Genomic DNA, 25,593 nt, shown 5'->3' with positions numbered 1-25,593 from the left:
ATGAATTGGAAGCACTCTGAACTGATACTAATCAGAAATGATGCCAGGTGGTCTAAACAATTCAGTTGGATAAAATATATTTAGATTTTGGTGTCTGTATTAATCAGACCAAAGTTATTTAGTCAGAGAATTTACTTCATTTCAGCCACATATCCATAGGAAATGAACTGCAGTTAGGACTGCATTTCAGTGCCTAACACAGCACATTATACCAAGTGTGTTCTCCACAAATAGTTAATGCTTAAATAATATTTGCCTATTACTTATCATCAATACTCAAATTCATTTTGGTTATGTAGAAATAACCCAGAGATTCTCGAACTTAGTCAACATAGGTGAGGTTGGAAAACCTTATCCAGAAGACTGGTTTCCAGATTTGACTGTGCAACAGATTTAGTTGAGCAGTTAGAATAAAAGAAACGCGGATTCCTGGAGCTCCTGGGGCCCCCGAATCTGTATTTTAGACATGCAGAGTCAGGTGAGGGCATGTGGTTTGGGTATAGATGTCTGGATCAGTCTTCGAGAACCACTGATTCTACCCACTTCAGGTATATCCTTTATAATAACTCCTGCAGGGGACTTTGGTCAGAGATGAAGAGTTCATCACTATCAGTAATCAACTCAGAGCATTAAAAGATTTTTCTGTAATTGAGCCAAATTGTCTTATTATAGTGTTCATAGTCCTTGCCTTTAAACATATAAAGACCCCTGCCATCCCACTCCTATTCATTGATAACCCCAGAGAAGGGTTTAATAGACACTCTGTGCAGTGTATCTTTTAACTCTCTTTGCCACACTGGGGATTGTAAAGGTTGTTTTAATAGAAAACAAGCTAATAGGAAATTAGCCTGATGAGGCTAATTAAGTCCTGTTGACTCTCCTCCCCAGGTTCAGCCTCACTGAAAGCAACTTGGGAAATTCCTCTTTGATTCTCTCACTGACCAGGATAGACTTTCAACCCATAATCAATGATCCATCAACAAATCTTTTTTAAGAACTAAGTTTGTGTATGTGCTCTGCTAAACAATTTACATATATTAGTTCAGTCATTTCCCACAATAAACCTTTGAGGTAGGTATTATAGTTGCCCACTTTTCACATAAAAGATAACTGAGGCCTCAGGATTATAAGTAGCTTGCTCAAGTGACAAAGACAGAGGAACACCAAGGTCTGTCCAAATCCAAGGCCCTTGTTCATAGCAGGTACACCCTGTCACTGGAGCTGCATACCTTCTGTGTATCTCCAACATTCTGTCACCTTCTCTTCTGGTTTGTTAATGCTGCCATTATGCAAAATACCAGAAATGGATTGGCTTTTTTTTTTTCCTTGAATGTACACTATAATTCATGTATATACTTCCCATGAACAAGAACATTCTTTTATGCAATTCCATTAAGCGCAGCTAAAAAGTACACAAGATTCAACAATGATACAAAGCTTACATTCTATATTTCCTATTCCTTATGTCTCAACTGTGTCCCTTTGAGCCACCTGTCCTCCACCCTCCAATCCCATCCAAGTTCATCCTTAGCATTCAATTATCATCTAGTTAGACTGTCTTTTTTTTTTTTCCATTGTGGAAACATATATACAGCCTAAATCTTCCCATTCCACCCCCTCCCTAGCCTTCCATTAGTGGGATTAATCACATTTAGAATGTTGTAATGCTCTTTCCCACCATCCATTACTAGAAATTTCCCTTCACCTCAAACAGCAACCCTGCACTCATTTCTTAACTCCCCATTGCCCCTTCCCCCATTTCTCTTAACCTAAACTCTACTTTTCATCGCTATGGTTCTATTCTCTGATAATTTCTTTGTGTTTACTGTGGGGCTTAAAATTAACCTCTTAAATCCATAACAATCTTGTTTTTCTTTGATACCACCTTCACTTCAACAGGACACATAAACTATGTTCCTATACTCCTTCATTCCCCCACCTTTATATAGTTGTCTAAAATTACATATTTTACATTGAGTTCAAAACCACTGATTTGTCATTAGAGTTTGTGTATTTTATATCATGTAGGAAGTAAATAGTGGAGTTACAGTTCAAAAATTATTGACTTCTATTTGTATTCCATTGTGTTTGGAGAATGTGCTTTGAGTAAATTCAATTTTTTTTTTTTTTAAATTTCTTGAGGCTTGTTTTATGTCCCAGCTTATGGTCCCTTCTGGAGAAAGATCTGTGATCACTAGAGAAAAATGAGTGTCCTGGTGATTTGGGATATAAGATACTATATATGTCTGTTACAATTCTCTATATCTCTTTCTCCTTTCTTTGTCTCTCTGTTGGTAGGGCTCCCTTTAGAATCCGAAGTAGGGCAGGTCTTTTATTGGCAAAGTCTCTCAGCATTTGTTTGTCTGTGAAAAATTTAAGCTCTCCCTCAAATTTGAAGGAGAGTTTTGCTGGATAAAGTATTTTTGGCTGGAAATTTTTCTCTCTCAGAATTTTAAATACATCATGCCACTGCCTTCTCGCCTCCATGGTGGCCGCTGAGTAGTCACTACTTAGTCTTATGTTGTTTCCTTTGTATGTGGTGAATTGCTTTTCTCTTGCTGCTTTCAGAACTTGCTCCTTCTCTTCAGTATTTGAGAGTCTGATCAGAATATGTCTTGGAGTGGGTTTATTTGGATTTATTCTATTTGGAGTTCGCTGGGCATTTATGCTTTGTGTATTTATATTGTGTAGAAGGTTGGGGAAGTTTTCCCCCACAATTTCTTTGAATACTCTTTCTAGATCTTTACCCTTCTCTTCCCCTTCTGGGACACCAATGAGTCTTAAATTTGGATGTTTTGTTTTATCTATCATATCCCTGAGATCCATTTTGATTTTTTCAATTTTTTTCTCCATTCTTTCTTTTGTTCTTTCATTTTCTGTTCTGTGGACTTCTAGGACACTGAGAAGTTGTTCAGCTTCCTCTAATCTTGTATTGTGAATATTCAGAGTCTTTTTAATTTGGCCAATGGTTTCTTTTATTTCCATAAGATCTTCTATTTTTTTATTTACTCTTTCAATGTCTTCTTTATGCTCTTCTAGGGTCTTCTTTATGTCACTTATATCCTGGGTCATGGTCTTCTTGATGTCCTTTAAATCCTTTGCCATGTTTTTGTTCCTCAATTGTAGTTTTTTGATTAATTTTGCGAGGTATTGTGTTTCTTCCGATATCTTGATTTGTGTGTTTGGAGTTGGATTCTCCATATCATCTGGTTTTATCATATGCATTAAGATTTTCTGTTGTTTTTGGCCTCTTGGCATTTGTTTTGCTTGATAGGGTTCTTTCAAGTTGTAACAAAAAAAGGATATCGATCTAATTTTTCAGAAACACAGTTTGGTGATGTACACTTTCTCTAACTAACCAGTAGATGGCGTCTGTGAGTCACCAATATCCCTCAAGTCAGTTCTCAAACTTGTTCCTGTGGTGTGTGGGGAAATGATTCTTGTGGGGTTCAGTTGGAGAACTCAGTTTGGGTGTGTTGCTGGAGCTATCCACCTTGAATGTGGGGCATGTGTACGGGTGGCCAGGGAGGAAGGGCAGTTTTAATGTTCAAGTCCCCCAGGTTCCAGGAGATTCAAGGCTGCTGCAAGATTCTAAGCCTTCATTTCAATTCAGCCCCAGAACCTCTCTCTTGCTGATCCACAAACCACCGGACTTGGCATAGCGACCCTGGGTTCTCCAAGTGGGTCGCCCCTGCCAGCCATGATCCTCCAGGAGCTGAGCTGAGGGAATGCCATGCTATGTCACCAGTGCGTGCCATCCCTCAAGGGAAGCCCTGGGCCGCTGGGCCATGCCGTGGTGCACTCTCAGCTCATTTCAGAATGCAGAATGTCTGAGGCTGTCTTTACTGCAATGTCTTGTGGGCTGAGAACAGCTGAGGTTTTCTCCACAGAGAGAGAGAGGGAGGGACAGAAAAACTCCTAGGTTCACCCATCAGCCAGAGATAGCACCCGATCCTCTGGGCTCCCTATCCTGAGACAGATATGTCCCCCGATTCTCCCAAGGTCAGTTGTCACCAAAAGCCTCTGTCTGCTTGTTGAGGATTCACTGTCTGTATTGAGCAGTTAATATTAAAATCTCACTTGGAGCTGGGCTGAGAGAGTGCACGGCACGGCTTCCGTGAGGGAGGGCCTCTCGGCTCTAGTCTCTCGGCTCTCAGTGCGGGTCCGCAGTTTTACTTACAAATTTTATGCTGTGATCTTGGGCATTCCTCCCAATTCAGGTTGGTGGATGATGAGTGGACAGTCACGTTTGTCTTCCTGCTGTTATTCCAGGTTATTTACTGGTTTTTTGGTCATTTATGAATTGTTCTGGGGGAGACTAAGTCTTCCACTCCTCTCTATGCCACCATCTTCCCAGAATCCTCTGGATTGGCTTTTATAAAGGGGATTTATTAAGTTACAGATTTACAGTTCTGAGGCCATAAAAGTGTCCCAAGTAAGGCATCAACAAGATGATGTTTTCACTGAAGAATGGTTGCCATTTCAAAATGGCTGTCTCCAAATGACTCTGAGTCCCTTTAAGCTACTCCAGCTCCTGAGCATCTAAGTATCCAGGTCCTCTTAGCTTCTTCAGAGCAAACTCTGGGCTAGCATCTTCAAACATCTCCATGCATCTCCAAGTGTCAGTGTCAGTGTCAGTTCTTAGCTTTTTTCCAAAAGTGTCCCTCTCAGCTGCTTTGAGCTCCTTCTGTTTGTGAGCTCTTTTATAGGACTCCATTGATTAAATTAAGACCCACCCTGAATGGCAGAGTCTATATCTCCATGGAAATAATTTAATCAAACATGTTGCCCATAGTTGATTGAGTCACATCTCCGTGGAAACACTCAATCAAAAGATTCCAACCTAATCAACACTAATGTGTCTGCCCCCACAAGACAGCTTTAAAGAATATGGCTTTTGGGAGACATAATATATCCAAACCAGCACATCTTCTATCTCCAACCTTCAATCACCCTCAACCTGCTGGAGATCCTGGCTCTTCCTGGATTCAGGGTCAGTTGCCTGCCCTGAATACTCGATTCTGCTTGTTTTTCCAAGTCAGCCCTGAGTGAGCTTTCCTCCTGGTTTTAGGATTTCTCCATCTGACAGCCTGCCCCCATAGACCCACCGCATTCTTCAGACCTTCTGGAGCATGATACCAGATCTTCCTCTGCCGTTCCTAAGGCACCCAACTGTTTCTAGGAGAGATCTGCTCCAGCTTTTCTTTCCATCTCCTGATTCCACACTTGACATCCATAGCCTTCTACCCCTAAATCCTTGGCCCTGACATTCTTCACCACAGCTGAAGATGTAATCGTTTAATTGCCTGAATAGTTTTAAATACATTCTCCGATCTGATTTCTTTTCTTCCAGTCTCTTTTTGTCTGAAAATTTATTGTCACTTTTATCATATCCAACACACAATATATTCCTATTTGCAAACTAAATTTAAAGCTTCTGGTTATGTATAAAATGAATAACTTCCTTACATGATTAATTCTGAAGTATGCTGTTCTTCTTTATGACTTTATTAGAAAAAGAACACCCAATGTATGTGTGTATATAGATATATATTTATTTATTTAAATGTATATTAGAAATCATATATACAATTATTTAAACATATTATAAATCATGATGTTGTGATCTTTTCTAATAACCTTTACTTACCTCTTTGGCAGTCCTGTGAAGCAAAGTTCCAACAATAAAATTTCTCTTTGTGCTGAATTTTCTTCTCTTGCCCTCAAATCTTCTTTGGGTGCCCAGGAAAATTAATGCAGTCCTTTCTCTGAATCATTTTTTCATGATAGTCAAGACACTGAAGATTTTCTCTTTCAGTTTTTCAGCTATTTGTATGCTCCCCACCACATGCTTTACAGGGAGAAGTATAAGGATATAAAATGGAGCAGAGACCCAAGCTGTGCAGTTTGAATTTCGTGCCGCTTCTCTGCACAGGGGTAATCAGAGCTCAAGTGTGTACTGTACACTGTAATGAGAATAGTGTGGGAAGCACAGGCTGCAAACTGGTGGTCTCTGGGGCAGACCAGGATTGTTTAACTTGCATTGAGTTTTTAAAAATTGTATTAGTTGCTGTGGTGGTTTGGAACTGTACGTACCCCAGAAAATCATGTTTTAAATCTAACCCATTCTGTGGGTGTGGACCCATTATAAGCAGAAGCTTTTGATGAGGCTACTCTAGTTAAGGTGTGACCCACCTCATTCAGGATGCGTCTTAATCCTCTTTGGAGTCCTTTATAAATAGAATGAATAGGAATATGGAGAGAGACAAAAAGAGAAAACCACAGAAGCAAGAAACTGAAAGCAACAAAACCCAGAAGAGAAGGGGGAGACCAGCAGACGCAGCCATGCATCTTGCCATGTGGCAGAGGAGCCAAGGGTCGCTGGCAGCAGGTTTTCAGGAAGAAAGCATCACCTTGATGATGGATGCCCTGATTTGGACATTTTCATGGCCTCAAAACTATAAGCTAGTAAGCTAATAAATTCCCTTAGTTTAAACTCAAAGCATTTCATTATATCTACTTTAAGCAACGTAGGAAACTAAAACAGTTGCCAAAATTTAGAAAGTGAGAGAGTTTTCATAAAAATCTGAATTTTTGGCTTCTCATGAAGGATCAGATGATTTGACATTGCTGGGCTCCTTTCTCCATGGCAGCAATCATCTGTAGCTGAGTGCTAACCTCCCCTTTTTATGCAGAGCACGTCCTCTTGTTTATAGCTGGCTGGCTTCCCTCATTTATATTATCTTCCCAAACACTTTAGGCATTTGAGTTCGTGATCCCAATGTTTGGTACCCAAAGTCTCTGAGTCTTAAGATTGGAATATTACCTATTTCTGGGATGCTCTGTAGAGTCTTCCTACTAAACTGTTGTCTCCAGGCCAATAGTATCTGTGTCACTTGGAAGCTTGTGGGAAATGCAGAATTTCAAGCCCCACTCCGGACCTATTGAACCATAATTTTAACAAGATTCCCCAGGTAATCCATTTGTACAAAAATAAATTTGAGAAACACTGTTGCAAAAGTCACTATTTTTTGTTCCTTCCTCCAAACTTACTCTTGGGCTAACCATCTTCTGACTGTAGGAGACTCCACCATATTTACTCTAGGATTCAGTGTGGGCAGCTGTCTTCACTATCGTGTTACTATTTCATGGAGAGGAAGAATTTCCATGATGGTGCTGGAACATGCCTGCTCAGAGACATTACCCTCACAAACCTCTACCTGGGTTGACGGGTGGTGAAGGATGTCTATCTTGGGACTTAAGGATTCTGTAAAAGGAATCAAAAACCCCTTGTTGTCTCCTTCATATGGTTCTTTTACAAACTAATGAATGTTGGAGTTGGTGGAAAAGAACCCTGAAGGAAGAGAAGTGCTGGGAGGGCCCTCTCTGTGCTTCTTTTGTACTAATTAATTAACTTTGCAATATTTATAAGGCCTCAAGTCTAGTTTGGCTAGTTTTAAGTGGAGAAATAATAGCAACATGTGGTCCAGCATCTACTAGTTCAGTCTCCTCATCTATAAAATAGGAAATGAGAACATCTAACTCATAGGGTTGTCATGAGGATTAAGGGAATTAATACACCTGAAATGTTTAGAACAGCACCTGGCAGATAGCAAGTGCTCAATAAACTTTAGCTCATTGTTATTAATCAAGTTATAAGCTTGTTGTAAGCACCTTACATACATTATTTAAGCCCATTCTCACTTCGTTGTATTATAATTCTGCAAATTCTTATGTAATTTTCCCTCTTTTTGATTTATGTTTTCCTAATAACTTACCACCTAAGAGGCAGAATAAGATAAAAGCACCAGCAAAAACAATTCTTCTCATTTTTTAGATTTCCAGACAAAAGGAAGATAGACGAAGAGACACGTTCCACCATTAAAGCTTTCCTGGGGAATGCATATAGAAAGTTACATATTTATGTTAGCTATTATTAAAAGGGAAATGACTGGTTAAACTTTATTTATTTCATTAAGAAATTAAAAATAAATTTGTTTTATGGAGGGAAAATTAGGTACCTGTTTTTATCAAAAATTCACTCACAAAATCTTTCCTAGATCCAGAACATTTTCACTTTAGGCATATTCACATTAACAAATGCCATGCCCTCCCTTAATTTTTTTTCCTGAATTGCAATTGTTTAATACAAAAAATATGAAATGAGAAAGATGATAGTTTTGGAATAATGTTCTGTTAAAAATCTTTTTAAAAATGTTTGCCAAAAGGAAAATATTCATTTATTCTTCTTTATAAGCTAATGTTTTCCTTGCAAGAGGTCATGTTTATAAGGAAAAGCAGGGTGTGATAGTTTACAGTAGTTAAAACGTATTAAAATCAAGGAAAGGCATTGTCAGATTGGTTAAAATATGACATATCAGTTATTCATGACCTACCTGTCTTCTTCCTGAAGGAATTGTCCTGAGTCTGAACTTCTTTTAAAGGATGACAGGTAAAATTCTTGATGTACTGTCCGTTATAACTGAAACCACCAAGGCAAGTGCCTGATCCACTGGATTCCAAACAGTTTAAACAGTAAAACTTGCCCAAGTAAATGGATGAGAGAACTTTGGAGTTGAAAACTCTGATCTGTATGGAATTTAATTTCCTTACTCATGTGTTTAACATAATTAGACTAAGTGATCAACAGTTAAACTAACTAACTGTAAATCTGGCTAAATGTTCTGTGTTCACTGTGCTATAGGCTAGTTAATTCAGACACACATAGCCACATAAATGGATTAGCTGTGCATTAAATAAAGTACTTGGTCTTGATTTTTTAAAAAGAAGTTTGCTTTATTATTTATATTTATATTTATATTTATTATTTATTTATAGAGCTGAGCTTAGTTGTAATCATAAAGCAATATGATTTTTTTTAAATTAATGTTTATTTCTAAATTAATATGTGCTTTTAAATTAATACATTCTTTTTGAAATGAGTTAAAATATTAAGAATATTAAATTCCCCTTTGACAAAACCCAATGTGTTCCCTAAATGTAGCCATATTATTGATCTGTTGGGTATCCTTTATATCCTGTGCATTTTCATAATGCACTAATTAGTATTTGGGAATATGTGTAACATTGCTTTTTGTTTTATTTTTGCAAAAGTAGGATCATGCTGTACATACTATTTTCCTTCTGGCATTTCACTTAGAAATATGTTGAAAATCTTTCTATGTCAGTCTTTAAAACTACTTCATTGTTTTTCATTGCTATGCGGTATTTACTGCTTTGAACCTATCATAGCTCACTTAGCCATTCCCCTATTGTTGAACACACAGCCTATTTATTTTTGTTTTACTACAAACAATGTTGCAATGTGTATATGTGTCCTTGGGTATGAGTTGTTTTTCTAAGACAGACCCTGAAAATGGAATTGTTTGTTCTAGAGCATGTTCACTTAAAATTTTAATAGACGCCATCAAATTTCCCCCTGAAATTAGCTCTTATCAATTCTTCCCACACATCAGCAGAATGTGGGTTCTTTTTAACCCACAGCCTCATTAAGATTTGAAAAATCATATATATCAGTAGCTAAAAATCTAAATTAAAATAATAACATTTATGCTTTGGCCTATCAATTTAGCAATGATGAAAAAAATAAAATCATGATTCTTGACAAAAATGTTCTGAAATATGCACTTTCAGTTACAGCTTTGGGAAATTTAAATTATATATATACATATATACATATAAATTATATATATACATATATACACAGATATACTACCAATACATATACCAATCTATACATGCATACACACATAATTGGTATCATACCACAGATATAGTTTTGTAGCTTTTTTTTAAAACTTAACTTCATATTTTGAGTGTTTCCCTTACTATTAAATATTCCCGTAGAATACTGGGGGTTTTTTGTTCGTTTTTTTTTTATACAGCTTTATTTCATTACAATTTCCATATCATAAAATCCATTCATTTTTAAGTGTGCAATTCAGGGGGCTTTAATAAATTTATAGAGTTGTGAAACCATCATCACAGTCCAATTTTAGAACATGTCCATCATCAATCCCTTTTGGCCATTAGCAGTCAATCTTGGTTTCCAGCCTAGACAACCACTAATCTACTTCCTGTATCTATCGAACTGACTCTTATAATAGACATTTCATTTTTTAAAAAATCACACACTGTATGGCTTCTTTCACTGACCATAATGGTTTTGAGTTCCATCCATGTTGTAGCATGTATCAATACTTCCGTTTTACTGTTGAATAGCATCCCTGTATCATTTTACAATAGGAAACAAACATAACACTACCATCTGGAAGCCAATATTGATGAATCAGTATCTACATCAGTCAACCAAGGAGTGTTGATTTTATTCCCTTTACTACAGAAAGTTTTCTGGAGGGGAAGAGACTAATTAAATAACACATGCAGGCTGAGAGGTTTTTGATGCTGATTTTCATGGCTGCTTTAAAGACGTAATCCCTTCCAAGGTAGAGAAAGTTACCCTTTTCTTATAAACCCAGTCATCTAGCCCCTGCCCCTGATATTTTCCTTGGGAGAAATTTCCAGTGTTCAGAACAATTATACCTGTCTTTTCCATTTGTTGTTTTTATTTATTTATTTAAAGTAGAGAAGTTGTAGGTTTACAGAAAATCATGTAAAAATTATAGCATTCCCTTATACCCCCTATTGTTGACACTTTGCATTAGTGTGGTACTTTTGTTACAATTGGTGAAAGAATATGAAAATTGTACTATTAACTATAGTCCATAGTTTACATTATGTGTATTTTTTTCTCCATATATCACCCTATTATTAACACCTCGCTTTAGTGGGGTACATTTGTATAATTCATGAAAGAACATTTTCATAGTGGTCCTATTAACTATAGTCCATTGTTTACAATAGGGTTTGATGTGATATACAGAACTATGTTTTATCTTTTAATTTTTATTCTGGTGAATTTCCTATTTTAACCACATTCACATGTATAATTCAGTGCTGTTAATTACACTCACAATAATGTGCTACCATCACCACCATCCACATCCAAAACTTTACAAACACCGTAAATAGAAATTCTGTACAAATTAGAACATAAACTTCCCATTCTCTAACCCCAACCGAACCCCTGGTAAACAATATTCTGGATTCTAACTCTTTGAGTTTGCTTACACAAATTATTTCATATTAGTGAGATCATTCAGTATGTGTCCTTTTGTGTCTGGCTTTCACTCAGCATAATGTCTTCAAAGTTCACCATGTTATCACATGTATCCAGACTTCATTCCTTTTTGTGTCTGAATAATATTCTATTGTATGTATATACCACATTTTGTTTATCCATTCATTGATTGATGGACACTTAAGTTGCTTTCGTCTTTAGGCAATTGTGAATAATGCCACTGTAAACATCAGCGTGCAGGTATCTGTTCAAGTCTTTGCTTTCAGTTCTTTTGGGGATATACCTAGTAGTGGGATTGCCGGGTCATATGGTAATTCTGTACTTAGCTTTCTAAGGAACTACCAAATTGCCTTCCACAGCAGCAGCACCACTTTATACTCCCACCAGCGATGAATGAGTGTCCCTATTTCTCCACATCCTCTCCAACACTTGTAGTTTTCTGTTTTTTTTTAATAGTGGTCATTCTAGTACTTGTGAAATGATATATCATTGTGGTTTTGATTTGCATTTCCCTAATAGCTAGTGATGTTGAGCATCTTTATATGTACTTTTTAGCCATTTGTATATCCTCTTTGGAGAAATGTCTATTCAAGTCTTTGCCCACTTTTGAAATAATCAAATGAATTTTTTAAGAAACCAGTGGAAAGCCTCTGAAGTTAGGAACAAAGAGAAGCATGAGAACCTAGAGGTAAAGGAACCTTGAAGCCTCTGTATAAATTGAAGTCACTGGATCTGGGTGATCTAGAGCTTTGGGGCAAAAGAGAGATTGGAGACAAAGTCTAGGGTTGGTGCAGGGCATACAGTTCTATTAGAAGCCACCTTATGTAAATCCAGGACATAAGAAGGGCTATGCTCTTAGAGGAAGGGTGAACCAGAAAAATAATCTCACCCCTCAGGAGCAAACAGCAAGAACAGCCTGGTTCTGGATAGATGCTAAAGAAAAGTATGTCTCCTCTTAGAATTCCTTTCATTAATTTGGCTGAATTTATATTATCTTCATGGTCCTAAGAATTACAAGCTAAGGATTATAGTTTAAAGTGGACTCTAGTAACCTCTGGCATATAGCAAAATCATCACAAATCCTCCTTGAAGGACATTCCTTCATTGCATTCCTCAAAAAATTCCCACAAAGTTCAAGCAAGTTTAAAACACTTGAGAGAACAAGCCATTTTGAATGAGAGTTAGCAGAAACAACAAACAATAGAACTAGAACTACAATTGTTCAAATTTGGAATTATTGGATACAGAATACAAAGTATTTTATTGCTTAATGAAATAGAAGGAGGAAATACAAAACAAATTAGAGACTACCAAAACTGAGCAAGTAGATTAGGGGAAAAAAGCAAATAGAATTTCTAGGAATGTAAAGTATAATAATTTATTGCCAAATATGTTTTGAGCACATGCTATGTGGCAGGTACTTTTCTAGTGGTTGAGGCTGCTGCAGTGAACCAAACGAAGATATTTGATCTCATATTGCTTACCTGCCCAATGAGGAAATAAATAAAATCTGAGACATAGTGGGAAGGGTTAAAGAACATATTAATTAAGCTGATGTAATAATATGTGAACTGGAAAATAAATCTAAAAAATAACACATAATGGCAAAAGTGACAGAGAGGTTATAGCTATAGATGATAGATAGATAGATAGATAGATAGATAGATAGATGATAGTTAGAATGATTAAAATAAAGTTTAAATGGACAAATAGAAAATCACAGTAGGAAATTTTAATCTCTCTTTCTTAGAGTTTGATAGATCAAGCAGATAGAAATCACTAAAGATACAGAAAATTTGAAGAACATAATTAACAATCTTAACCTAATGGACAAATAAAGAACTAATGTAATTAACAGTCTTAACCTATTGAACAAATATAGAACTCTGTACATAATAATTAGAAAATATACCTCTTTTTAAGAACACCCAGATCATTTACAAAAATTGAACACTTATAGACTGTAAGTTTTGACACATTTCAAAGAATTAGTGTCATACAGAACTGATTTTCTTATCAATGACTTTAAGGCAGAAATCATAAAGAGCTATCTTAAAATTAAAAAAAAGTGTTGCAAGTAAAAGGGACAAGAAAAGAGGAGTAAATGTTGGAAGTAAAAACAGAACGAGAACCTGAAAAGGTAGGAGGAAAGTGTTTGAAACATTTTCCAGAAGTGGTAATATTTGTGAGTCTTAACTTTATCTGGTCAAGGCAGCTGCTGCTATAAGTAGCTAAACAATCACCTTTTACATGTGCCCCTTTTCAATTATCTAGACCCTGCCTGCAGAAAACTTGCTTAATAATAAATAGCCTATCTGTAAGAAGAAAACCCATTGTTCACTCATGCACATGAAACATAAATTATAATGTGAAATGAAAAGCTATTTTTGAGCAATCTAAGGTAAAACCTGTTTGTTTTTAGCATTTTGAATTGTCAACATAACACAATGAATTCATTTGAGAGACTGCTATACGTCCACCTGGACTGTCTTACTTTGCTGACTGGTGTGTTCCTTTTATGTGTCAAGCCTCAACTCAAGTGCATTATATTCTTTGCTGCCTTTCTTATGGTCAGTTCTTCTGTTTTCACTGTCATAATTAGCCCTAGATACAGTGTTGTGCTTGTTTGAATGTATTATGTCCCCCAAAATGCCATTGTCTTTGATGTAATTTTGTGTGGGTAGATGTATCAGTGTTGATTAGATTGTAATTCTTTGAGTGTTTCCATGGAGATGTACCCCGCCCAACTGTGGGTGGTGACTTTGGCTGGATAATTTCCCTGGAGGTGTTGCCGCACCCATTCAGGATGGGTCTAAATTAAATCACTGGAGCCATATAAATGAGCTGACAAACACAAGGAACTCAGTGCAGCTGAGAGTAACATTTTGAAGAGGAGCTACAGCCAAGAGGGACACTTTGAAGAACACACAGGAGTTGAGAAGAGGAGCTGCAGATGAGAGACAGTTTGAAGACGGCCATTGAAAGCAGACTTTTGCTTCAGAGAAGCTAAGAGAGGACAGATTCCCCAAGAGCAACTGAGATCGACATATTGAAGAGAAGCTGTGGCCTAGAGAGGAACGTCCTGGTAGAAAGCAATTTTGAAGCCAGAACTTGGAGCAGACACCAGCCACGTGCCTTCCCAGCTAACAGAGGTTTTCCAGATGCCATTGGCCATCCTGCAGTGAAGGTACCCAATTGTTGATGCCTTGCCTTGGACACTTCATGGCCTCAAGACTGTAACTGTGTAACCAATAAATCCCCTTTATAAACGCCAAGCCATTGCTGGTGTTTTGCATTCCAGCAGCATTAGCAAACTAGAGCAAGTGTGTACATAAGAGCTTTGAGGCATACTTTGGACAGGAGAAAGGATCAAACTGGAAGTGAGGGGCATAGGAACAGGATCTCAGATGATTGAAGTGAATGGGGCAAGCTAAAGTCACCTGGAGGAGGAACTCATGGTCCTAAAATTAGGTCTGAGCTGGTTTTAGTTGAGAATGTGAACCAAAATCTGAAATTCAAAAGAAAGAAAGGGAAGGTTATATATAGTTCTGATGGCTGCATTTAGGCACTAGATAAGTCAAGGCTCCCTTTCTTCCTTTTTCCCTTGCTTCCTTCTTTCTTTTCCTTCAGAATTTACTGAGTCCTACTATATAATGGGTACTGTTTTAGGAACATGAGAGGCTGAGATCAATAATACATGACATGACAGCTTAGAAGTGCTATCATATTTTGTTGGTTCTAATTGTGCATTATTTTTTTCACATTGTATCATCTGTCAAGTTGGAAGGTGTTTTACACATATATCATAGCTTGATAGCATTTTTTCTTTATTGGAGGTATGTCTTTCAGTTGAAAGTGACTTAGATTTGATAAAATATATAGAAGCTTGTCTGTCTCTCTGTGTCAACCTGTTCTCCATATGTTGGTTTGGAGCCCCTTGCTTGGCTTCCTCAAAGAATCCCAATAGAGAATGAACTTCTTGCTCTTCATGATGTCCTCACTTCATATTATTCCATCCCTTTATGTGAATAAAGCTTGAAGAGATGAACTCGGGAGTAACAATCTGACCACATCACTCCCATCTCTCTTTCTTCTCCTGCACTTCCCACCAAACCCAGAAAGAAAAATATGTGGACTTTTACTTCCTCTATATCATATTATCCTGTAACCTGATTTAAGATTGATGGCTATACTTCTCTACACTGTGGGATGGACTTTATGATCATAGGAGTTAATTCTTGATATGTTAAACAGGTATTACAAGAATTTAGCAATACTTATCACCAGCTGTGTTTTGCTTTGAGTCTATAAGTTTCACAAGGGTGAGAGACTGTAAAGAAAAATGATTTAAGGAGAGTGGGATTAAAATGTGTCAGTTTAATAGTTGCAAAAATATGATTCCTTTTGTACCCATTTCTTTTTCTTGTCTTATTGCTTTAGCAAGAACATTGAGAACAATATTTAATATTCTGAACTTCAGGAGAAATACATGTAGAGTTCACTGAACTATGGTTCTGAATGATTTTTTTTTTTGATTAAGAAAATGTCTATACAGTCTTAGTTCAGGGTTTTCATCAGAAAAGGATGTTGATTTATACCAAATGCCTTTGTGACATCTATCAAAATTATCATGAGGTTTTTCCTTTGTTCTTTGATAAAACATTATGAATTTTCCAAGAATGAGTGATTCTTGCATTACTGAAAATTTCCTTATTGGTATCCAAGATGCAAAATCCTCTTCAACTAATTAGAGAATTTCCAAAATTTCATACAGGATGTTTTATCTCATTATTCAGATTGTCACTCATATTGGTACCTTTTTTGACTTGCACCATCAAAGTCATATACTGAACTAAAGAGGGAGGTTAAGGTTTGTCCAGCATTGGTGGTTTTGTGGGTCTTTGTATGAAAGTTTGTGACTAAGCTAAAGAGAAGGGGGAATATTTCGATTTACTTTACTATTATCTTTCTGGCTCAGAGGTCAAGCAGCCAAGGGACAGGAGAAAGCAAGAAGAGTCTGTCCCCTGGGCCAAAGCATTCCTTTTGAAAATTTGTGGTGGCAAACCTCAAATTAGCTGCAGCAGCACACCATTCTTTTTCTGGCAGAGTTGTCTTCATTTGGAGAAAGCTATGGCAGCCTCTTTTCTCTTTTCCCTGCATGGCAGTCCATGTTCTGTGTAAGACGTTTGGAAGGATCCCAAGGTCCCTGCCCCTATGGCTCTAGCATGCAGTGTTCTCCCCTGAGGGAGAGCCTGATTCAAATGTGTCCCTAACAAGGTCACCACCGGCCTATCCTTAACTCTAGCCCTTGCAACTGCAGTTAGGATTACAGTCAGCTTCTGCTGAGGTCTTTTTTCACTTGATTTTTAAACTTCAAAGAAACCCAGGGTGGTAGAGCTTTTTGTCTTGGTCCCATCTTTATGGCAAAGATTCCTTCATTTCTTATTACCAGTATTGCTGGAAGATAGACCCTGTTTATAATATCTACAGGTCGTTTCAGTAGAAAACTTGGAGGAAATGAAATTAATGTCTCCTCAAGTTACCATTTTTAACTGAAAGCCATCTCTGCTTTTATGAAATCTGGGACAGCTACCAAATTAACACCCACATGTACTGGTAATGTCTGGCAGAAGATTTATGCTGTATTCTTATTCCATTTCTCAGTCATCACCTACAAACAGATGTCTTCTATAAGAACATCAGTTCAGTGGCCAAGAGTATCTTGGAAAGAAGAAGCCAAGATATTAATATATTTTGATATCTAAAAGTCACAAGATCAATTAAATATTTGATAATGGCCTGCTGCTTTTTCCATTCTGCAATCTCATTTTTTGCTGCTCTCAGGGGCCATCAGGAGCACAGACGATACCTTTAAAAAACTGCTTTATCCACTTTTCATATTAATAAGATTTACTTTCTGGTGAATGAAAATTCAAATAATTTCTTCCATATGTAAATCTTCTTGTTTTAAATTTAGATTATCAGCATTCCTTGCACACATTCATCAAGCTAGACTAAGGAATTTTGACAAACATTCTCAGGTTTTAATACTGACATCAAAATTTCCTTTTAAAATTCTAGAAATACATAAATAGTCTATCATTTTACAGTTACATTCTATTTCCAGGATAATTCTTTCTTCAAGTTCTGGCTGGATTTCCTCCTACCTCCCACTAACCACCTAGTGCTCAAATTTAGTGAGTTAGGAGTGAAATTTTCAGAAGTTTAGCATTTGGTCAAAGTCTCAGAATTGCCACAAGTAGAGGAAATAGGCCGAGATTTTGGTTATTTCTGGGACACAGGGGAGAAAGGTTATGTAAAAGAAAAGCCTATTAATGACTGAGGTTTGATATAGCACTACTGTGGGGACTTGGCTCAGGAGGACTTAGATGATGTGATATTAAATGTGGAGTGTATCCAATCTCAGAGGATAATTGACAGGGGCTATTTTATTGCTAACACTTAAGAATAAAATCAGAAGCCTTCTACGTTCATAAGTGATGAATCAAATTGGACCAGGGTAATACAGTGTTTGCTATTGATGCTAAGATTAGTTGTTACCTTTCAATAAACATTTATTGAATGACTGCTGTATGCCACTTAGTGTGCTAAGACCTACATATACCAAGATGTTTAGGACTTGCCCACCAAAAAGCTGTTCTTAGGGAGAAGATTATAGTAAACAGGGGCTTATTGAATTTTGTGATTCTACCAATTGGGTTTCATCTAACTCCTTAATAAATGTTGATATTTTAAAACTTTTTATTTTAGGAAATTTCAAACAAATACAACAGAAGAGAAAATGGAGGAATGAATCTGATGTATTTATTGTGCAACTTCAAAACTTACTAATACCTGGTTGAATTCATTTCATCTACATGCTCTCAATTCCTCTGCACTGATCTTATTTTGAGGCAAATCCAGAACATCATATCATTTTCTCCATAAATATTTTAATATGTATTTCTAAAAAATAAGGACTCCTTTTTTTAAACATAGCCACAATACTTTATCATGATACTTAAACAAATTTACAATGCCTCTATATCATCACATATGTATTACATTGGACTAATTGCCCTAATTAATTTTTTTTAACAGCTTGACTAGAAATCCAAATAAGGTCCATGTTTCATCACTGCTTAATAAGTCCTTGAAATTTCTTTTAATCTATAAATTCCTCCTACATTTCTTCTTTCTCCTTGAATTTTTTGTTGTTTACTTTAAAGTTTTTCTCAAAGTCCGAGTTTTGCTGATTTTGCATTTTCCTGGTGTAGTTGAACAGGTTCCTTTATTTGTTGAGTTCCTGTTCCTTAGCATTCCGGTCTGGGGTTTCCAATTTCACTTCCTATCCCTTGACTCTTTTAAAAAATATTCCATAAGTCAAAACTATTTTAAGAGATTATTTAAGAGATAATTGACATTGTTGCCATTGTTCTGTTTGAGAATGTTTTTGGGTACACAATGTTTTGCAATCTTGCCAGCACGTCCTGAATCAAGGCAGATAGCTGCTTCCCTTAGTAGGGCTTTGGAATGACTCCAGCTAGGAATTGATCCAGCAACAAACAACTTAATTTATGATGGTATAAAAAGTCTCAGCCTCAGAATGTTAGAAAGAATCCAACTGAGATTGAGGTGTGCTAAAATGAATATTCTCCTCTCCTTTCTTTGTACACTGTACACACCCACCTCTTATTTTCAAATTCTCACAGCCAGAATAGTCAGTAAGAAAGCATTTGGTCTATCACGTAGACTTTAGATTTTCGGAATGAACAAAATGTCTTGAAACTCTGATAATACAAGATATGGAGATGACCCCGCAGCCCTTGCAAGGTTATCAGAGGCTTAAAAGAGAAGACAGGGTCCATTATACAAGATTTCCACGGTACTGTCCATACTCCATGATGTTTCCGTAATATGTGTTCAGTAATAGCAGTCTACCTCCCAGCCCTGTTCTCCCAGGCACCCAGCTCCCCCTATGAATCAGTTAGGATTAGGTTCAGCTGTGAACAACACAAACCTCCACGCATTATCACAATTATCAGGGACTCGCACTTTTTCATCTTGTTGCTTTGACGTTGTCAAAACGTTGCTTTTTTTCTCATGCTCCCTATAGGTTGTTTTGAATTTCAGGAATTAGGTCCACATTCTGGCCAACAGAAAGGAGAATGGGGAGAGAAGACCATACCCCATCGTTTTAAGGATACACCATTGGCCAGAACGGCGTTGCCTCTGGTTGCTGAGAAAGCTGGGAAATGCAATCTTTATTTTAGATGGCCATAGGTCTAGCTGAAATCTGGAGTTTTATTACTAAGGAACAAGGGGAGAATTTATAATGGGCAATAAATCACTTTTTTGAGTGCACATTCATAAAGGCAACCACTTGTGTAGCTTTTAAAAGATATTCTATATAAATCTACAAGTATATATGTATACATGTACACACCTCTGCTTTTATTTTAAACAACTGGAAGCCTACAAAATACACTGTTCTGTTTCTTGTTTGTTTTTGTTTCTTTTCTGTATAAAATATATTTAGGAGATAAGTCCATATCTACAGATGTAGATTTAGCTTGTCTTTTTTTAATGGCTGTAGAGTTTCCCATTACAGAGATATACCAAAATTAAAACCCTACTCATGGCATTTAACTGTTTTGATATTTTTTTCCACTGTAAGTATACTACAATGGCTGTTAATTTGCTCACATGTATAAATTATCTGTAGGATATATTCCTATAAATGGAATTGCTGACTCTAAATTTTGACAGCTATTGTCCAATTGCTTCCCAAAGCTTGTTCTGCACTATACTTCCTCCAAAAATGTGTGAGTGGACCCATTTCCCAACATTCTTGACTACACGGTGTGTTATAAATCTTTTAATTTTTCTTTGGTAGATAAAACATATTGTCTCTGTGCCATTGTACATGCAACCATCATCCTTTCAGTTGTTTAAAAGCCATTTGTAAGTTTTATTCTTTCAACTCTGTTCATGTCATTATGATCATTTTTCCATGAGAATGTAGATCTTTCTCTTATTGAAAGATCTGATTTGAATTCTTTATATATTGATTTGAGCTCTTTTGATGTTGAAGAAATTAGCCTCTTTTCTGTCGAATGTATAATAAATATTTTTTTCTGCTTTGTCCCTTGATTTTTTTTTTTAGACAACTTTATTCACACATCGTACAATCCATCCAAAGCATACAATCATTGGCTCTCAGTATAATCACAGAGTTGGGCATTCATCACCACAATCAGTTTGAGAACATTTTCATTGCTCCATGTGCTTTGACTTTTAGCCTACTTTACGGTATTTTTCCATGCTGAAGTGTTTATTTGCATGTTTTAAATATATCAATCTTCTCTTTAATGTTTGTGGGGTTTTATTTCTTGCTTAGAAAGGTCTTTCTCCAGTATCATAAAAACATTCATGTTTTTTTCTACTACATTTATAATTTCACTTTTGAGGTTTAATTCTTTTGATCTCTCTGTAATTTATTTTGTTGTAAGAAATGAGGAAGGAATCCAATATATATATATTTTTGCCAGATGGTTAACCAATTGTACCATTGCCATTTATTGAATAACCCATCTTTTCCGCACTGAATTAAAATGCCACCTTTATCATATTCTAAATTCCCATGTGTATCTTGGTCTATTTCTGGATTCTTCATTCTGTTCCATTGAACTGTCTATTCAGGCACCACTACCAAGCTGTTTTAATTACTTGTTGATTTACAATATCTTTGAACATACAATAACATTAATCCAGTTTCATTATTCTTTTTCAGAATTTTCCTAGCTATTCTTGCATGTTTATTTTTCCGATAAAATTTAGAATCTGCTTGTTTAGTGCAAAGAAAAAAAAATCCTGGTTTCATTTATGGAAAATATAATGGAAAATAAAATCTTGATGCTGAATCTTTGGTGATTTGAAGACATATTTTAAAGTTTTCTTCACATAGACATTTCCTTTCCAATTTTTATTCCTCTTATTTCATTCTGTTGTCTAACTTCACTAATTACAACTGTTAGTATTACCAGAACAAAATAAGTAATAATAATAAACTATTTCTTTGAGTAAACTTTTATTTGGAAGCTAAATACATAGAAGAGCTAAAGTGAAGCTGTTCTGGTTGAAGTAAGTGGACACCAAGAAAGCTACTGTTCCCCTCTTAACCTTCACCCTGGATCCTGATACACTTTAGGAGAAAAGCCCTAGGGTTGGGTGGAGCATTGTTTGAAAACTCTTGATCTTGTCTAACTCTAAGTAAAAAAAAAAAGCCACCATTTTTAAGGTAAAAAGCCTATATTTTGTGAAACAATGAACTCAGTTATCATTGTTTTCAGTCATTCACTCATTTAACAAATATTTATTTATAACCTGTTTTTAAATGCTAAGAATACAACACGCCATAGACTTATAGTCTAGGACTGGGTCAGCAAACTGTAAGCCCCTTGACCTATTGGCCAAACTACTGCCTATTTTTGTATATTTTGTGAGCTAAGAATGGTTTATACATTTTTAAATGATTGAAAAAAAATCAAAAGAAGAATATTTTGTGACATGAGAAAATTACATGAAATTCAAATTTCAGTGTCCATAAAGTTTTATTGGAACACAGCCATACTCATCCATTTACATATTATTTATGCTTGATTTTGCACTACAATGACAGAGTTGAATAGCTGTGAAGAGACAATATGGCCAAGGACCTAAAATATTTACTATACGACCCTAAAAGTTTTGCCAACACCTGATCTAGGACGGTGGGTCTTAAAGTGTCAAAATCATTGAGGGTCTCCTAGGAATCTGAATTTTGAGTAAGCCCCTCTCGTCCATTCTTATGCCCATTAAGTAAGATAAGCATGAAAATAAATAGAAGCAATACATGATGATAATTGCCTTAAGATAGCATCTGGATCTGCAGGGCACTGGGTTGGGGTTGTGTATGTGGGGAGAGCCAGGAAATCTTTGTTAGGTTGGAGTCGTTCAGGAATCCACACAATGCAGCAAGTCATGGTTTAAGTAGAGAGTTTAAGGTTTATTAGAGGAAGAAAGCAGAAGAAAGCAGGTGGGAGCCAACGAAAAGAAAGAAAGAAAAATGGCTCCAGCTCTCTTTCTGAGAGCAGCATTTTTTAAAGGAAAAACCCACGTTGGGATAGAAGGGTATTGGGGGGGGGGGTGCCTGCTGAGTGTGTTCTGTGCCTCGATTGGGTGAGTGCCTATTAATTTCTGGGCTGATTGTTTGCTAGGGTTCTGAGCATTATTATTCTTTGAAATGTAGCTGTGTTATCTATCTAGGGAGAGCAGGCCTTTCTGGTTGTTCATCTTATGGACATATCTGACCTTGCCTTACCCGCCTTTGCGGCGCCGCTGTGGCTGGACCAGCCTTGAACAGCCTTCATTCTTTAGTTTATGGAGCACCTATTTTCTGTGAGACAAGCAGCAGGGCCCCTGGATCAGACATTCCTTCTATAAGTTAGACTCTTTTTCTGGGGTCTGATGATCTTCACTTCTCATGTTGATACTGAAGGCTGAGTAGGAATTTTCCTACTCTAAGAGCAGAAAGAGAGCATTCCAGAAGGAAGAAGGAGCTCCTACAAAACTAGAAAGGCCAGAGACAGTACAGGATGTACAGGGAACTAAACATTGTTCCAGAGAGGCCATGTAAGGGAGTGTTGAGGAATGTGGACTCTGGAACCCCTCTATGAGTTACAATCTGAGGGACTTAGAGTGCCCCAGCGATCACTTAACCTCCTGATTTGCAATAGTATTTAATAGCTATGCTTCAGTATCCTCATCTGCGAATAGAGTTTTCTGAGGGTAGTGAAAAGTGCTTGGAACAGTGCCTGACACATAATATGTATGATGTTAAGTGTGAGCTACTGTTATTATGGTAGAGAGAGAAGCCAGAGGGTGGAGTAGAGAGAGATGAGATGGGAGATGTAGCCAAGGGCCAGAGCTTCAAGAGCTTTGAGTTTAGATTTAACTTTGATAAATGATGCACAGCTGTGGCAGACTGTTACACTGATAGCCTCCAATGAGCCACACCTCCCAGGATTCACACCCCTGTGTTAATTGCAGATAATACCATGTGAATTGCTTTGGCCAGTTGGACAAAGCAAATGTGATGCAAGCAGAGGCATGATAAGTACATTGAGATTTATCCTCTTGGACTCCTCCTCCTTGAAGTTCTGAGTCACCATATAAAAATTTTCAGTTACCCTGTTGGAGAGACCAGGTGAACAGAGAGAGATGCTCAAATGCTCTAAAAGCTCTCTAAAACTATTTTCCCCAGGGTGAGTGCCTCCTACTATCTGTGAATTCCATTTCTCCCGTGCTTGGGGAGAATTTTGCTCCAATTGGCTCATGCTGCTTTTCAGGACTTAAGCACAGCTGTAGCTCTGGAGTTCTGTTTTGCTGTCTTCTGGGGACTGCCATCTCCTGAGTGCTTGTGAGAGATCTCTTGTCCCCAGGTCCTGTCCCTTCCTCTTCCTTAGTTTACTTCCCTGAGTTGGAGAAGCACATGCTCCATTATTTTTCAGGGAAAGTGTTCATAAGAGATAAAATGCTTTGAGACCTCACAGTTTTGAAAATGTCAATATTCTGCCCTTACCTATGATGTTATTTTACCTAGATATGGATTTACAGATGGAAAATAATCTTCATTCAGGATTTTGAAGGCTTTGTTCCATTGTCCTAGTGCAGTGTCATGCTCATTCCTAGACCACTCTATGTAATATATTTTTTGTTTCTTTCTGAAAAAATCTATTCCTGGCATTCTGAAATTTCAGTGATGTGCTGTTGTTCTTTTTTTCTCTTATTGTCCTAGCTACTTGGTAACCCTTGCACTCTGGACACTTAAGACCTTCAGCAATGAGAAATGCTCTGTTACTCTTTCTTTGACACTTTGATCTCCTCCATTTTCTCTGTTCTCTCTTTTTGGAACTCCTATTTATTGGATGCTTAACCTCCTGAAATGAACTAATTTCCATATCTTTTATATCTTATTGTCATCTCTCTGACTTTTTTATTCTAACTTTTGGTGTGATTCATTGACTCTGTCTTCCAAAGGAGAATCTTACAAAGTCTGAGACTTGAGCATCTTTGGGAAATAAATCAACAAACGAAGTTGAAGATGTGGGAAAGAGAGAGGAAAATTGGTAGAACAGGTTTCCAAAAGAGTTGGGAAGGAATGAGGTCCTCAGATGGAGTCACTAGTTTTGCTTAAGAAGAGGGAAAATTTCTTTCAGTAAATAAAGGTATTCATTGGTACTAGAGGTAGCATTATGTAGTGCTTTAAAGGTGGGCTCAGAGTAAAAAAGATCTGTGTTTGAGTTCTGACTCTTCCAGTTACTAGCTCTGTAACCATGGCCTTATGTTTTATATATAAATAAAAAAGAAGTGGGAACATAACAAGAATAATGCATAGCTCATAGAGTCATTGATTTCCAAGAATTATAGGCCATAAATTTTCATAAAGGATTTAAGAGAGGAAGTAGAGATCAAGTGTATGGATTCTGGAATTAGAAAGATCTCTACTTTCTGATATCACGTCTAAAAACATCTCCATTTGAGCCTACCATTATATAGCCAACATTTATTGAGTGATTACTAGATGCCAGATATTATTCTACATAATCATAATAAGCTATATATTAGCTATTATGATTATTTGGCACAGTACCTGTCACCTAGTAAATGTTAGCTCTCCAAAGATATGTTCAGACACAAATGTCTTTAAGTAAACAAAAAAGAGATTGACAGTCTCCATCTGCTTTGTAAAACAGAAATCAAAGAAATCTGGTGAATGTGTGGGTCTGGAAGGGAGAGGTAGCTAGGAATGAAGGGGGTGAGAAGAAAGCTTAGATATATGTGGTATAGCATTGTTAAATGGTAGGGAGGTTCTGCTGAGATTAAAGATCAAAAGCAGTAGTGGCTCCCTTCCCACATCATTCAGTTATTTTCTCTAGCAGTCCTCAACAGCCTCGGGGCCCATGTTTGGATTAATCCATGTTAAGTAGTTGGAGGATGAGTGCCATTATCAAAACAAGGAAATAAAAAATAATGGCAAAATAATGATTGAAACAAGGTCCCATGAGGTCTAGACTGGATGGGGAAGGAAGTAAAGCCAGAGGGGCATGAGGATCTTGGAGAAAAAACAGGGTTGGGACTGGCAAGAGGACAGAGTGGTGGAAGTAGGGAGGTGAGAACACTGATACCCAAATCCTGATAGGATTTGGGGCGACATCCTCAGGGATCTACATTTAAGAACAAAATCATCATCTCAGATCAAGAATTTAAGAGCCTGTGTTTATGAATCCTTACAGCTCTTCTACTTGCCTTAGAGATACAACAGCAAGAATGATCATTCTGTGGTTCATTTTGCTTGGGAGAAGTCAATTATTTGTGTTCCACAAGACTAG

General features: G+C 36.9%; 1 protein-coding gene across 1 annotated transcript in view; it reads right to left on the bottom strand.

The window, feature by feature from the left end:
- The window catches only part of C10H9orf57 (chromosome 10 C9orf57 homolog), a 73,571-nt gene that overhangs the window by 8,895 nt on the left and 39,083 nt on the right, over nt 1–25,593 (bottom strand). Inside the window, exons 2-3 of the mRNA XM_037850749.1 lie at nt 8,397–8,512; nt 7,779–7,781 (exon numbers count right to left, since the gene is read on the bottom strand). Of these exons, the coding sequence (XP_037706677.1) occupies nt 7,779–7,781; nt 8,397–8,512 (119 nt within the window). The remainder of the gene's footprint in view (nt 1–7,778; nt 7,782–8,396; nt 8,513–25,593) is intronic.

The sequence above is a fragment of the Choloepus didactylus genome, chromosome 10, assembly GCF_015220235.1.
Source record: "Choloepus didactylus isolate mChoDid1 chromosome 10, mChoDid1.pri, whole genome shotgun sequence".
Classification (NCBI taxonomy): Eukaryota; Metazoa; Chordata; class Mammalia; order Pilosa; family Megalonychidae; genus Choloepus; species Choloepus didactylus.
This window is presented reverse-complemented; position numbering and strand designations above follow the sequence as displayed.